Source organism: Pygoscelis adeliae, unplaced genomic scaffold (genome assembly GCF_000699105.1).
Source record: "Pygoscelis adeliae isolate BGI_AS28 unplaced genomic scaffold, ASM69910v1 Scaffold54, whole genome shotgun sequence".
Lineage (NCBI taxonomy): Eukaryota > Metazoa > Chordata > Aves > Sphenisciformes > Spheniscidae > Pygoscelis > Pygoscelis adeliae.
The window spans coordinates 5896974-5913258 of NW_008824982.1; the positions used below are offsets into that span (position 1 = coordinate 5896974).

General features: G+C 37.4%; 1 protein-coding gene across 1 annotated transcript in view; it reads right to left on the reverse strand.

The window, feature by feature from the left end:
* Nucleotides 1-16285, reverse strand: part of RFX6 (regulatory factor X, 6) — a 44665-nt gene that overhangs the window by 20736 nt on the left and 7644 nt on the right. The window contains exons 2-6 of the mRNA XM_009325692.1: nt 16054-16253; nt 14462-14602; nt 12841-12902; nt 4954-5031; nt 1810-1837 (exon numbers count right to left, since the gene is read on the reverse strand). Of these exons, the coding sequence (XP_009323967.1) occupies nt 1810-1837; nt 4954-5031; nt 12841-12902; nt 14462-14602; nt 16054-16253 (509 nt within the window). The remainder of the gene's footprint in view (nt 1-1809; nt 1838-4953; nt 5032-12840; nt 12903-14461; nt 14603-16053; nt 16254-16285) is intronic.

Below are 16285 nucleotides of genomic sequence, written 5' to 3' on the forward strand. Positions count from 1 at the left end.
CTGTGGTTCTTTTTCTGGGAGGACGAAGGTATTGAACTTTGAGGCAGAAACAAGACAGGTTTATGGGACTGTCAATTTCCAAGCAGACTGGGAATGCCACCTCAGAGATGGAAGTAAATGTGCATTCGTTTATGCCAAGCGAACCAGAAATTTTCCACCCCAAAACTCTTAAAGAATGAATGCTGTAGTAGTGCTCATGAGTCCTTGAATACGTTGGGGATATCCCATGGCATAGCACTATCTTTCTTTGATAAGATAGCTGATTATCTGAACAGGGAAAATGCAGCAGATCTAATCTACCTGAACCTCACTAAAATACTTGACGTGGTGTCACCATGGGAAATGATTAGTTATGCTGGTGAGAATGGGGATTAGTACAAGAATGTAAAATGTTTAAGAAACGGACTCCAGCTGAAGTGCTAACAAGTTGTGTTGACAGGGAAACTACTGGCTTGAAAAGGGATTGAAGTGAAGATTCACAAAGATCAGACCTGGGGCTGATCTCATTGAACATTTCATAGATTAAATTGGCTGACATAAGCTAATTAAATCATCAATAAAGAGGAAGACCAAGAGGTCATGTAGAAAGATCTGGATGGCTTTGAGATAATGGCAATAAAGGGGATGAAAATCAATACAGCAAAGCTACACTCTCAGGGACCAATAAGAATTTCTGCTATCAGCTAGGAGTTGTTTATCTGGAAATGAAAAAGGAGAAAGACTTGCTGTGTATCAGTTGATCACAGAGGGCATATTTAGTCTGGTAAATTAAATGGTGTCAGGAAACATTCCCAGGTAATACTGGAACAGCATGATTCAGAATGGCCCCTGGCATTCTTTTGGCCCATGTCAATTAGCAGTCTCCCAAACAATTCCGTGTCATGCTTCAACATTTACTGCATGCTAGGGACTTTTCTCCGTGGCAATGTGGCTGAGATGTGCCTATGTTGTTTTGTGGGTTCAGGAGTTTAATAATATGGATGCAGGCTATTCCATGCCAGTTGAACTCAGTGTCAAAGAACAATCCTGGGAGCAATCCTTAACCTTAATGTACAATAATCCATAATTTTCTAGTATAAATATGACCAGAATGACAGTGACTATACCGTAGTATACAGTAGTGAAAATGTAGGCTACCTGTGGGGGGAAAAAAGCCAACAAACAAAAACCAAACGCAGTTCTAGGGTTCATCAGAAGGGATATTTCCAATAGAAATTTGAGACATGCCATTTACAAGACTTTAAGCCTGATTTTTTTTCTATAAAGGTATTCAAATCGGAACAAGTACAGTGAAAGGCTATAAGGCTGATCAGAAGTAACCAAAAGCTGCTGCTTGTTCCATCTAGCAAGCAAAAGCAGCGAAAAGACATATCACAGGAAAATGTCATGAAGAGCAAGAAATAGAGAAAGACAACCCTGACCAGGAGGTATAAAATTCAGTTTATTCCAAAAAACATCTTTTGGCTTCCAATCAGACAAATGAGATTCTGAAAAAGCCCTCCCGCAAAAGTAATGGATGCAAAAAATTAAGCTAGAGCTTGATCCTTTGCTTAAGAGGGTCTATTATGAACCTCTGTGGTTATGGGGAACTGGACCGGAACAGGAACCCCAGAAGGTGCCTTTCAATCTTATTTTCCTTTGAATATTTAGAGGAGCATACACTCAGCTTCATGAAAAAAAGGTTATACAGTCTCATCTTTAATGAAAAAAATTGCTGTAATTCTCAAAGAAATTAATGTGAAGAAAACCACAGGTCACATAATATTTGGATTATAACAGAAGTGAAAGGAAACAGACTACAGCACTTACCTCATTCTTTAACTTGCTTCCAGAGAACCTTTGAAAATAAACACGTTTGATTATTTTTTCATAAGCAAAACATTTTTAGAGTTTGTATATATATATATAAATATAATACAGATATATAAAATAGATCCATTAGAAAAATGATCACATTTCTCCAAATATAATTATAATCAAAATCATGCTTTTTTCTTAACTTCTTCCATTGGTTTGCAAGTGCCTGAGGATATTGGGAAACCTACTGATGTCTTCTAAAACATGAAGATTCAGATCACTGACCAAACAGCAAAGCATAAAACCCAGTTTCAGTTTTTTCTTTGGGTCTTTGCAACTTCACAAATATCAAAAGGGCAGCATAGGTGCAAGTCCATAAGGTCTTTACAAGGAAATACATAAAGTTTTTGATACTGCTGAGTAAATTCAGAGTAAAAAAAATTTATCTAGAATCTGCAATTCTCAGGAAAATGAAGAAATCATAGCAATTTTCCATTCTTTTTCACCACAGTATTATTTTGATGCAGGTGAAATGCATTTCTGAGATCAAAGATTCATTAACTGTCAAAAACGTGTTGCAGTATAGTGAATGTCCTATTAAGAGTCCAACGCAGAGATTGCCAATGAAGTCATTGGACTATCAGGCAACTCTTCAGTGCAGAAATTAGAAAACACACATTTTAAATTATAACTACTAAACTAGAGAATGTGTAATGATAGAGATTCTAATGGATCAGTATAATGATAAAAGTTGTTTGATTATTGTTATTCCCTGTTCTGCTAGCTGCCAACTAATAAGATACTGTGGGCAACATGAAGTCTTATAATTATTAGCAGCAATATTGTGACTTCATGCTGTTGAGATGCTCTGCTGGCAGGACAGAAACCAGAGGCTGAGCGGTTGTGGAATTCCTCCTGCCCAGGCCAGGCACAGGCACCTGACAGTTCCCATCACATGATTATCCAGCATATGTTACCTACAGAGTTCCCCTGGTTGTTAATAAATGAGTTGAAAGGCGGCATCACTCAGTTGATTACAACGTGGAGCTAATTAGCTTCATAGCTGGATGTATTTGTTATGGACTGTGGATTTCCACATGTGCAGCAAAACGTACACAGAATGTACAGCAAAAACGTGAGGCAGCATCTGCTAGCATTGCTCCTCCAGAGTCTTAATTGCTAGCTAAAGCTACCCTTCATACAGTGCTGCAGACAGTAATGATTTTTGGTCTTAGGTATGCTCCTTTCACAGTGCAAGGCTTGATATTTAAAGGAACCAGGAGGTCAAATTTACAGTGGAATTTAAGGATTCAGGCATCTGCAACCCTGCATTTAAGGACTATTGTACTCAGCTCAATTACCTAAATATTAATACATGAATGCCAATTAAATTTGAAATGGCAGTAGAGGCCTATATTTAGGCAACTAAACTGAGGCCCATTGCCCCTTCTAATCTTTTGACAAGCTGCCATCTAACGTGCAAGCCTTGTGGTAAAGGCCTCCATATGCCTATATTTGTGCATGGTCATGGTGTGCTCTGGTACCATTATCAACCCATATATTTTCCCTGCCTATTTCTGCCCCAAGCTTGATCCAGGAACCATCTTTATAGCTCACCTACCAGAACAGACATCAGACAAAGGACAGATTTTATGATGGATCATTATATGCAGCAGCCAGCAACTGGGAGATTCACTCTCAATTTTGAATCCCTGCACTGCCTGACTCTTTCCTTATCCAGAAGCTTGTTCTTAACCCCAGGCTACTGCGTCATTCTCTTCACACAGGCAAATCCAACCACAGTGATGGCCCAGACTGTGCAAAATGAGCATTTGAGCTTCTGTTCTAAATCAGCTAGGGAGGCAATTTGACTGCTGGACCCTGAAAATTCAACATTTCATACATGACAGCACAAGTCTTAACACAAAGAAAAGGTTCCTAACTAGTGAATCTAGTGAATCTAGTGAGTACTCCTGAAAATCTTAGAGAGTATCTATGCCATTTTTATGCAAGCGTATACCACTGGAATTCCAGCTGTGGGGAATTTTGCAGAACCTCCACTTTCTTTGCATTCATTGCTGCTAGATTGTGCAACTACAAGAGCTTTACATGAAAAGGGCACTGGCTGACATAAAGCTGAGGACTAAGAGTGATTATATACCCTTAAATGAAAGTAACTGTCTTTTCGTCAATTAAATGAGCAATTTGTTCAAGATAATTCTGTATTATGAAAGAACCTCTTCTCACGGTGTACCAGCAACACCTCCGCAGCTCTGGATAGATACTGGACAAGGAAATAGCATATTCCAGTCTATTATACCTTAAGTCCTGCAGCGGAGAGATCCCTCCTTTTAAGCATCATTGACAATGTTACCCTCGATTTTCACACTTGTCCTGTTGTTTGGGAAAAGTCTCTTTGAATATAACCTAAATCTGCCAGCAGCTGATTTTTCTATGTGTGATTTTAAACTCATTTATTCCTTTCCTTTCTCAGAGTCCCCACTTATACAGGTATACTGCCGTAGACAATGAAAGCCGTCATTCAAGCCATATGTGAACAGAGACATTTGTTTTACGAACTATTAATCTTTGGCAAACCAACAGGCAGCTATCGTAATGTATTGATCCTGCTAGCTGTCCCTTAAATAAATATAATTAGAGCTTCCTGGGTTAGGTTTAAACTGATATTAGCCAGTCAAAGGACCTGTAAATATTAATCTACACTGACCCCTCCCTCCTGCCCACAGGTGCCAGCTTCACACCATTCTCCAGACATTTCATAATGGAAAGCTGTCCTGGGGAAAGAACTCAGAGGGTGACACACAAGCAAACAAAACGAGACAAGCGTTCTGGAAATAGTGTTTTGCTGCCTTACACTACCTTGAACAAAGCCTCTGCTGGCATAAGTCGATGCAGCTCTACACTGACTGAGGTGGGGCCATACTGGATGATACTAGCAAAAGATCTAGATCAACCTGTTAAAACAAAATCCATGTCTTCAGGGAGAAAACTGCTGCCTAAATCTGGGAATGCCAGACATTGAGATACGCAGCAATACTAGTTCTGGCATCAACAACAATTACTGTCCTACAAATACCTTCCTAAGAGAAGGTGAAAGTTAGACCTGACTAAATCTCAGAAGTTACGTTACTGTACCTGGTTAAGCCTTTTCCAGAATACACAGAGTGGTAATATGCACTACTTTCTTTAATGCCAATTCCATAATAGTGATACCTGTGGAAAAAAAAGAGGAGTGTTTATGAGCGACGTGTCAAGTAAAGCAAACTGTCAAATTGATTTTCAATGCTTTCTGAAAACTTTTCTTAACAGTGTCTACCAATTCCTTTCACGGACATGGAACAAAATCTGGTCTCACAGAAAACAGTATTGTCATGATTTGATCCAAAACTCAAGGCTGGGGTCTTCTTTAAATTTAAAACACTCACTCTCTTACAAGAACATACCTGGAGCAGCAAATCTCCTAGAAACATGTTACATCTCTTTTCCCTAACGTACGTTCTCTTTCATTTTACTTTGTTTGTTGAAAGGGTGCTGGCTTTGATCTACCAGGTTTATTTTATCAGGCTTACCACTGTTACATTTAGACAGTCCCACTTTTCAGTTCAAAATAACTCGTCGGTGTACCCTATAAATTAGTATTCAGCCTCCTATAACTAAAAATGCTAACATGTTATTCATGCATTGTTCTCTCAGGTTGTAGGGTGACTGACTCTGCTGAATTATTTAGCTGCTTAAGCAGTTCTCATGCACATTTGTCTCCCTTGCTGCTCTCCTGGAAATTATTGCTCCCAAACAGAGGTGGAAGAAGGAAACGTACCTATTGCTCAGCCTCTGCAGTGCTGAGCCCAGCACCTTAACCAAAGACACTCAAGAGGGTGGATGGGTGCTAAGAAAACTGGCTGTGCAGTAGATACTTATTACTTTCCACTGATTCTGCTACAAAAGAAGTGACCTTCTAGGAGAAGGGCAGGAGAGCAAGCTGGGGGCAGCTCTTTCTTTACCAGTCATAGCAAAGTTTGCTTGAGTTCATCTATCAAAGGTGATAGGCCCTGTCTTATAAATTCCACTCAATAGGTTTAAAAACTGATTGTGTTAAACCAAATTTGTCTAAGAATGTTACAGACAGTATACTCAGGATCATTTGTTTTTTACTAAAGTTAGCTTGAAAACACTGTGGCAGCTGGTTTAACTGAACTGCTTCAAAATAACACTTGTAGTTCAAGTACACTGCACGTAAACCAAGCCTAACATAGAGGTAACACTTTGCAATGCGTTGCACTAATTTCACTGAAACTTCTCAAAAGCTTGAAGAAATGCACTCTTAAGACACAAAGCCCCCAGCAAATAGTTCATAGAACACATAAACAAAAGTTTTCAGCTCATCTCTGCTGTTCCTGGTGATGCCCATTAAAAAAAAAATCACAATCTTACTGTTGGTTCTTATATGGGACAGTCACAGATAAGAACAAAACCCTCAAATGCTTTATATTTACAAAGCTGACTAAAGGCATGAGATACAAATGATATTTAAGAAAATGTTCATTAGAATGATGTATTTGCTTAGCCTAGGTAGCTTTGAAAATCTCGGCTGAAATAGTCATTCTGTTTCTGGACAGACTGTTGCGTGCATTCAGGATTTTACAGCCAAGAAATGTGACAGAAAGTGGCTGCTGTTAAACATCATAGCTTTTACTGTTTGCCTGAAACTGATGAGTCTACATAACACCACTAGATCGCAGTAGTACCTGGCGACCCACAGGAAGGCCAAAAGTTTCTCGCCTTTTCCTGGTAAGTTTTCTTGCCCTGTAAGTGTATTTTTCTGAGGGGTGGTGATGTGGTGAACTGACCATTTTTAAATACCTGTTAATACTCAGAAGCTCAGACACAGGACCATCTGCTCATAGGAGTTCCCTTTTTATCCATTAAAGTTGGAGTTGGCTGATCAAAGCAAAGTGACACCTCAAGGTGGTTTAGGATGCCAATGGGACCTTTCATTAAATGCCATAATGCTAGACAGTTGTCCTCCGTTTCACATATAGTACTGTGTCACCTATGTTGTGAATTAAAGTCCTGAAGGTTTTCAACCACTACTTTTGCTCTAGGAATATTAAACCGATAGACTTGGGCCAAAGACCTGGAAATTCCTAATATTTGACAGAGTTCTGACACAAATGCTAAAGGCATGAACATTTTTTCTTCTTTCGTGAAAATGAAGTAATTTTAGATGTGACACAGGAAGTATTGAAAATATACATGTATGAATTCTTTGAAATAATAGCATTTACTTAGTCTTGACATTGCAAAGGTTGTGCATTGAACAGGATGAAAAACAAAATAGAGCTGTGACTGCTTCTTTAACAATGTTATCTGCACATTTGTCATTAGCCACATAAGCAAGCAGTTGCCTACATCTCATTCCAACACCCTAAATTTCCCAGTTTCAATCACGTCATTTTTTAAATTCTAAAAATAAAACTTCACACTTTCACCAGAAATTTGGAATTCCCTCCTGCTAAAATTGGAGTGGGCCAGAGGCAAGGAAAAGCATTACTTCTTTACAAAGTTAGGATTCAATATCTAGATTATTCAACATTTAATTCATATTAACATATTTGGGCCAGAAACAGGAATGGATTTGGATTCTCAGGTTTCCAGTAGTAGGAGATATACTTGTTCCTGCTCTGGACTGCCCCAAGATATCAGAATTCACCACTGTGACATTTTGTTATGTAGAGAATAGATATTTCAATACGTATTTAGTGTGTCTTAAAGGCATAGGAGTTATTCTGATTTTCTTCAGCGATTTGTGTAGTTGAATTTTTAGTACTAAAAAATACAGCTTTCCAGTCATGACACAAAAGCAATGAAAAAAATTATAACCTCTACTTTTCAAGCTCTGTCTGGCATACTTCACAGAGTAATAAGATATGAAGATTTTTATTCTCTTACAAGCCAAAGTAATTAGCTGAATAGCTTATTTTGGACTCCCTGTTGAGAGTAGTATCCCCATCCCAGACACACCGATAACATCTTTAACCTACAACTTCAAGTACCTTCCTTCTGTCTCCTTATATGCATATTTCTATGTGTATGTACAGTATCTATGTATTTTACTATTTATATTTCTATTGTATAATTAATAAAATCAGACCAGTCATCATAAGGAACTTATTCTCAATTTTTGTAACAAACCTTTTAAAAAACAAACTGAACTGCTTTCCTCTTTTAATTTCAGTGGTTTGTTGTAACATATGTTCCTACACAACTAGTAGACCTGGTTTTAGCATACAATGACACAAATGATAGCTGATAAGGAAATGATAGGCTTAAGCTGTTCAGGGACTTGCAATAACTTGTTATCACGGGGCCAGCTGCCATATCAGTTTTATTAACCCACTAAATCACTCCTAATAAGTAAGATAATAGTTTTCAGACATGATGGATAAAAGCTAAGATTCATCATTGATCAAAGTCTACAAAGAAATTAAATTGTAACTTGAGCTCAAACAGTTTTCTGGGTGTATGGACTCAGCAGTATGTACGTTTTCCCGAATAGCTGCTCCAGGTAATTCATGCACCATGAAGATTATAACTGAATTCTAGTAGCGACCACAGTATGTTCAACATTACCTATGCAAAAAGGCGGATTTGTCTATGCAGCAGAATCTGCTGCACAGACAACTGTTGCTTATGAAATACTAATCTAAGAGAGCAGTTTGCAGTATTTATTGTGCTGGTTCTTCTTCCACTCAGCAGGCATATAGAGAACTTCCCCTGTCTGGAGTGATTAGCATGGGCATATGAGAGATGAATGAACTTTCTTAACAAAATTGTGTTCAATGATGTATTGTACCTTCTTGGCCAAGTGTTTAAATGAGTGTTTTCGTATTGACACTTTTGTACAAATGCTTTGTTGGACGTAAACACAGAGAGACAGTCTCTGACTCAGAGTTCTAGGATTTATTAGACCCATTTTTAAGTCTCTCCTTTGCCCAGAACAGGAGATGACAAATGCTGCTTGGAATCAGAGGAGGAACTAACATTCATGTATCATCTCACACCTTAGAGTAGCACCTGTATCCCACACCTTAGAGCAGCAGTTCTTTCTCAAATCCAATTCGTGCTCATGAGAATGCTAGAAAGAGCTTGGCCTTGTTTTGGTGTGGGAGAAAAACAACTTCTGTCACCTTGAAGATGATGGAAAAGGGAACTGATTTTCTTTGCTTTCTTCTGACCACAGCCAGGCTCTATCGATACATTACTGTGTATGCATGCAGTGCGCAGCAAGGAACTCTGTTCCTGGGGAGTTAGCCTTTCTTTGCAATATAAGAACAATGCTTCCATTGGAGAGGAATTGTCTTTTTCCTTTCATGCTTTTGCAGCATCTGGCTCAGTAGAGCCCTGGATGATGATCAGAGCTCCTAGGCAATACCACAATACAAAACATCACTGTCAGGAATAGTTAGTACTATTACTGCTCCTTCTAACATTATATCGAAATAATGATAGCAACAATAGAAAAAAACAATGTCACTACACTACCATGCTTAAAAAAATAGGATTTAATTGCTAGTAAGAAGCGTCTCTTACCGGTCCCAGTAACCCAGTTTTGTTCCACACAGAAACAACTTACAACATTTAGAGTCCATGCTGACATAAAAGCAGAGGGTAACTAATCATTTACTGAAACTGATGAACAGTCCCTTAATTTCCCTATTAATTTCATGGAAATACTTCTGTAAATGACACTTGTGGGACTAACAGCTACCTGGTGAAAGCTGAAATGAATTTGCTCCTCAGTGAGACTGTGGTTCTGAGGGGAATATGCTCCACAACATCAGATATAGACAAATAATAATCAGAGATTTTTATTTTATACTGCCACTTCTCTATGACTACTTGCTGCTGTATTCAGTCTCTGAACTGGAGATATTGTCATTTGTGCCTTTTGTGAGGCCCTTTCTTGCACAGCAAGAACAATGTAAATGTACCTTAGTGGAAATGACAACTGCAGAGGAAAAGTCTCTGAGGAAAACTCTGATGAAAAAAAATAAGAAGAAACAAATGCCGTTCAAACAAAACCTGCTAATGCCTCATCCCTTTGAGGAAATTGTTCAAGAACAGTTAATCCATATGAAAATATGGCACATAATACCACCAAGGACAGAAGGGATATGGGATCTGCTGAAGAAATGCTGGGCATGAGGTATTTCTGTGCTAAAACTGTTAAATGTCTTAGAGAAAAGGGGCATATAGTGACACATGTCCCAACACAATTAGTTCTGTACCTAGATTCCCATGTCAAAAACTAGATTTGAAACATACCCCTTTACTTAATAGACATTGACTTACTGTGCTTTAAATTATGCAGACACATGATATGTTTTGGAAGTTTGGATCCTGACTGGATCTTGTTTATCAATTTATTAGATATGTCAGATCAAAAATACAGTGAGCACTTGGGAGACTTTTCCACTTGTATTCTCTCATTCATTATAACTTGAAAGTGATTCTCAAAATATGTTAGGTTATGAACCTGACTAAGACTTACTTAACCAAGACATTGATGAATTAGTAGGCTGCCAAATATTCCTGCAGAGATTGTGAATGCCACATCTCCTAAAAACTTAAACACAACACCAGCAGCAAATATCCATCTGCGAAGCTGACTAAGTCTATGTCACCTTATGCCTGTAACCATAGCTGAACTTCACCACAGCAGGCAATATATGAAATCCCTCTTTTTGCCTATAAATAACTTCTCTAATAGTAAGTCTCCTCAAAACCCCTCTATTCAGCATCTATAGGTCATCTACAAAAAGAGAAATGAACTTCAGTTCCAATTTTCCTCTATATAATACAGATTGTGTACTCTCTCCTGAAAAAAATCAATGGATTACAAATTTATAAGACTGTCATATAAATTTGTGTAGACTGTGCAAGAACTGTTCCCTGTTAAAAAAGGAAAAATATTCTATGCAGGCTTTATTTCCTTTGGATTTTATTTTTATTAATGATTATTTAAAATAAACACTTGAGACATACTCAAGAAATAGAATGTCTTTGTAAAAATTTGGAATTTAAATTCTTCCCCACCTTCATTTATACTGCAACAAAACCTAAAATCCACAAATCACATCTCCTAATCATTCTTCAGCAAAACTAAGGTGGAATCAACTGGCTATATGTCTAAGGCAGGAAGAAAACCAAGTGTAACAACATGAAACAACCCCCCAAAATTATAAAAGTATACAACGCATCTTTCAGACAGTCCTAATATATTGCAAAGCACTTAGGAAAACCACAATCTTGTAGTTTTTTGCCTTTTCAGTTTCCTTTCGAGTTTTGCTTATAAATTACTGAAAGACAAGAGTAACTTTGTCTTTCAAGGCTAAGTCGTTCAAAATAAAGATTTTTCCAAACAAACAGAATGTTTTGAGTTTCTTCTGTTACTACCAGTATTCTAGTTTTCTATCATCTTATTCATTAGCAAGATGTTTCTTTGATAATCTTCTGGGGTTTACTTTTGTTTCAGTAAACCATCAACTCTTTGTGCTTTCTTCTGTAAGTCATGGATAGTTCCATGAATCTTATTCAGTAAGTACATAAACACATTTATAATTTTAAGCATGAGAAAAATCCTAGGGCTACTCACACATTTAAAGGCATGCATCTCCTAAAATGTAGGCATTAATAATAAATGTTTAATTTCTGTGTATACACAGAAAGCTGGACACAATATCTATCCTCATTTGCTCCTCATACCAATGTCTTATTTTTAGGAAAACCTGTTTCAAAATCAATAGAAATATACAGATAAGGATCTGGTCTAAATTTGATTTGGGATTGAAAACGTTAAGTTTTTGAAGAGTTATTTTAAAAGAACAAAATTATTTAACTAGTACTATTTTATGTAGAGTGGTATGAGTGCGCTATTCAGGTTTAAATATTTTCTAAAACCAGATATTGATAAACACTGAAGTAACAATTTAAAGCACAACACTCAGAAAAGCTCAGAGTCAGTCTTGGTTTCAGGCAATACAGAGAACTCTTGTATTTTTGACTCCCCAAACAGGGACCGAAGTTTCCTAGAATTACCTAACTTGTAGCTTGACACTAGGAATACCCTAGAGCATTATTTTGACTTCTCTACATTCCTTACATCAATACACCACAGAGTTTTTTGTTTCCTTAAGAAGTAGCGTTCCCCTATTAAAAACCAAAATCAGATTGGGTACAATTCATCAGTCCTTCCTCAGCAGTCTTGATATCAGGACATAGGAGGGAGGGTGGATGTAAGGGAATATATTGTTACCACTGTTCACCACAGTTTTACAACAACTTTATCGTGGCCAAAAGCATAATGCCAGAACCAGAATTAATTAACATTTCACCACAGTTGATATATAATTATCTGGGATCTATTCCCACAGCCTGATATTCCACGGATCAAATATATGTATTAATTGGATAAATTATTTATGGAATGACTGCACTATAGGTTGTGTACTTTTCAGAGTTTTTATAAACTACTCACAACAAAGAGCAGACATATACCTTCTTCTCAGTTTAAGACAATGCTTTTTTCTACTGTCTTTAAATTAATCCATATTGTTATGTGGAGAACACAATGAAAGTTGTTAGATTTGCAAAAGGCAAATAAAGTCATAGTTAAATTGCACATTATTTATAGAAAGATGAACAGCTGTAACAAAGATAAATGTACTATATAATGTTTTTTATCTATAACATTTTGACATATATTTGCAACAAATGCATGGCTCTATAAATATAACGACAAGTTTTAGAAGCTTAATCAGTTTAATTTTAGAAATTATGCCTGCAGTAATGTTTTCAAACTCAAACTCTGTATCAGTTTCATCATATACATGAAAGTTATCACTTGCAGCTTGTCATATGAATAAACCCCCCTGCCAATTAGAATATATCATGGAGGCATAGAAATACGTGTCATTCCTAGAATGTATTCTGTAAGTGGATACACAGATAATTGTGCCTTACTTTGAATGGCCCCTTGTTCCAAGCCGCCTTGTGGTAAGGAGAGGGAATTTCTGGCGAATGGTCTGTAGAGAAAATAACTGTATTAATTTCTAACACTGGTATACTTTCTTAGCAATCACTTCATAGAAAAATCGTAGTGTACATATAAGGTGTAATGTAGTCCATGAATAAATATTTGTGACACTTATGTCACAACATAAACAAGTAAGCATGTTTTACACAGCAGGGATCCTTCCATCCTTGTCCATCTCGCGGTGCACCTCCAGTCTTCCCACCCATGAACTCCTTCCCACCTGTTCTTCCTTTCCGTTTTCACTTCTACAACTTAAAATCTAATTTTCTTCACCAGGATCCTGTTTCATTCAGGTCCCTAAAGTACAACTGTATCTTTTGCTTCAGAGATCTAAACAGAGCCAGGGAAAGATCTGCCCTCTAGCTATTCTGTTTTCAAAGTCGAACAACAAAAAATAAATTGATTTTTGATTTGAAAAGTGTGATCTGAAGGTTAAAGCAAGCAAATATTTGCCTCACAGGTATTTCTGTGTCCTCCACTATCGAAGTGCTGGACAGTCTTACGCTTATTTATGCTCACTGAAACCCTATGAAAGTTTCTGTTAGCTCTATGCTGCACATAAAGAATTCATGTTATGTGATTTAATCCAAGTCAAGCAAAACATTCTGTCACTGGACTCCTGAGATTGAGATTAGTGCCCTAAAAACATCCTACTCTTCCTGTAAAGAATGATGCTTAAGGCAAAAGGTTTATTAAGTAAAAAAGTAATTCAGTAATAGCGGTAGATCTAATACATACGTCTAATAGATAGATCACTGTCAAAACAATGTTTAAATGGAAAGCTACTGTCTTCCTCATTTATACTGAAACTGTGTAATGAAAATTAGACATACACTTTCTCAGTATATTCAATTCAAGAGGAAAGAAGTTAGTAAGTGCACATTTTATGAACTGGATTTTAAATCCATTGTTATTATTTAATTAAATTAATGCGTTTTGCTATGTATGAACAATTACTAGATCAGCAGTGTTTAAAAAAAGATGATCCTTGAAGCATTTTTGGTTTCCTGTTTCACTAACTACTCAGGATTTAATTTGGAGAGTTCACATCTCTCCCTTTCATTAAATGATTTCAGGATTAATTGTAGGGAAGGGTAGAAAAGAGGATGAATCAACAATTTTTCATTCAGGAGCTCTTTGTGTTATTAATTTTTATTCCCCTTCTTGTATTGTTTCTTGTGTCACATCTCACTTTACACTGCCTTTAGTATAATTAAAAGCGTCTTCCATGTCAGATCTGCTTTTGCGGAAAGAACCCTATTAATGTCATCATCAAAAAAGAAGACAACAAAAGAGAAAAAAAAAAGCTTCTGGAGAGAATGCATTTTTTTTAATACGAAATAACAATAAATCAAAGGGAATTTCAGCTTCACTCTCCTCTAAGGTGGTGTCGTGAAATCCCTTCATATGGAACAGTGTAGTTAGTTTGATTGCATGTACGTTAGCAGTAGAAAACGTGAATTTGAGAGTCATTTTGACACAGGTGTACTAAATTATCATGCTATCAAAGAATTAGGCTAACAAATTATGAAGACATTTACTCTTTACCTTCCCAAAAGTTGCAGCACAGGCAGGTTCCAGCTTCTCTTTTCTGCAGAAGTCTAAATAATGTGCATAAAGGATGCATCTTGGTAAACAAACTCCTTCACAGACAATGTAGTTTTCTTCCAGCCTGTATAGAGAAAGAAACTGCCAGAGTTAAGAAGCAACATGCCATGTCTCCCCATTTTATTTTCCTTCTGGTTTTTGGTAGTGCTCTCTTTTTTTTTTAATTTTACTGAAGATTTCCATGAAAGCACACAGATGAGTTTCTACTGAACAAGACAGACACTAGAGACTGAGTCCACACTTGGTGCTTAGGGCAGCTGCAGAGTACAGAAAACCTGGGACCAGGTACTTTTTCTTAAAGAGTCTTTTTTCAATGTCTGGACTTTTTTGCTTTTTATAAAATATTAAATTATCATCACCTAAGAGCCAGCCTTGCTCTGAAAATAAGAGCACTAACTAGACTATGAAAGACTGTCCTCTGAATAGAGCAGGGGCTTGAACTTGCATCTTCTGTCCCACTGTGTAACACCTGGGCTAATGTCTCTTTTCTTCCTACTTCTGCTTTTTAACTTCCATGCTGGACCTGAAACTGCTTCTTGACCAAACCATACTGAAAAGCAAAGAACTGGCTTTTTCTGAAGGGGTTGCATTTTTATGTAGCTTTCCAAATCAGTTTACAGAATACAAGTGCCTAGTGATGGTCATTAAAGTAAAATTTTAAAAACTGAATCAAAAAACTGGTCTTCACTTGAACTGAACTCTTGGTAACAGCTGGGTATTTCACTGTTGCCCTGTTTCTTTTCTTTATCAATATACATTATTTGCTACTCCTGGGACAATGTGCAATAGATTTACTTCTCAAATTACACAAATCTGTAAGAAAATACTGTGTAGCAAATGCTGCATACTGACTAATTTTGCACTGACTCTCCAGACTCAAATCCTTACAATTTACACTCAGAAGTCAGATGTAAACTAGACTAAGAAACAGGGAAATTTGGGTTACTCTCATTTTTCAGTTAGAAGGAAAAAAATCTAGATTTGCATTTGGTAACTAAGTTCCCATTTAATTCAACAGCACTCCTCCCTAATTTCAAGTGTGCTTTAATAGAAACATTTATCAATTAATGCCTGCAGAATTTGACCTCTTATTTGGTTAATTTTTGCCCAGATAAAAAGAAGTAAAGTTAGGGTTTCCATGGATGGTAGAATATAATGGAAAAAAATACACTATAAGACAGTGAAAATCTAACATTCATAGCCTTAAAGGATAATTAAAACATCCATTCACAAATGTAATTCTTAAATAGTTTCATTTCTACATTTTTGACACATTTCATCGATTTTCTACATTTCATCGATAGCCACGTATTGCGAGAACCTGACAGACATCTCTGTTAACTGACAAACCTCTGCTAATTTAAAAAATCAGAAATTTGGGGGTGGGTGTCCTTATTTGTAGACGAAGCTTATCTAGGGAAAAAAAAAAACCACCCCGCAACCCCAGAACCCCAGACAAATATTTCTAAAAGATCTGTGAGCTGTAACCCTCCTTGCCAGCTCAGCTTTTAAAGAAATGCTGACGGACACACCGGCTTCTGCGTGATGCTCTTCTTCGCAGACGGGCTCTGGTCCGCGGCTTTTAGTGCGCCGTCGCGAGTGTCTGCATCCTCTCCTTCCGAGGGGAGGGCTTCGCTGCTAAAGCGTGTTTCTGAGCGCCGGGGGGGGAACAAGAAGAGAAACCCAAGGGCATCGTTACGGTCAGGCAGCACGCCGCCTCCTCCCGACGCGACTGCGGCCCCGCAGGAGCCCGTTTAACCGGCC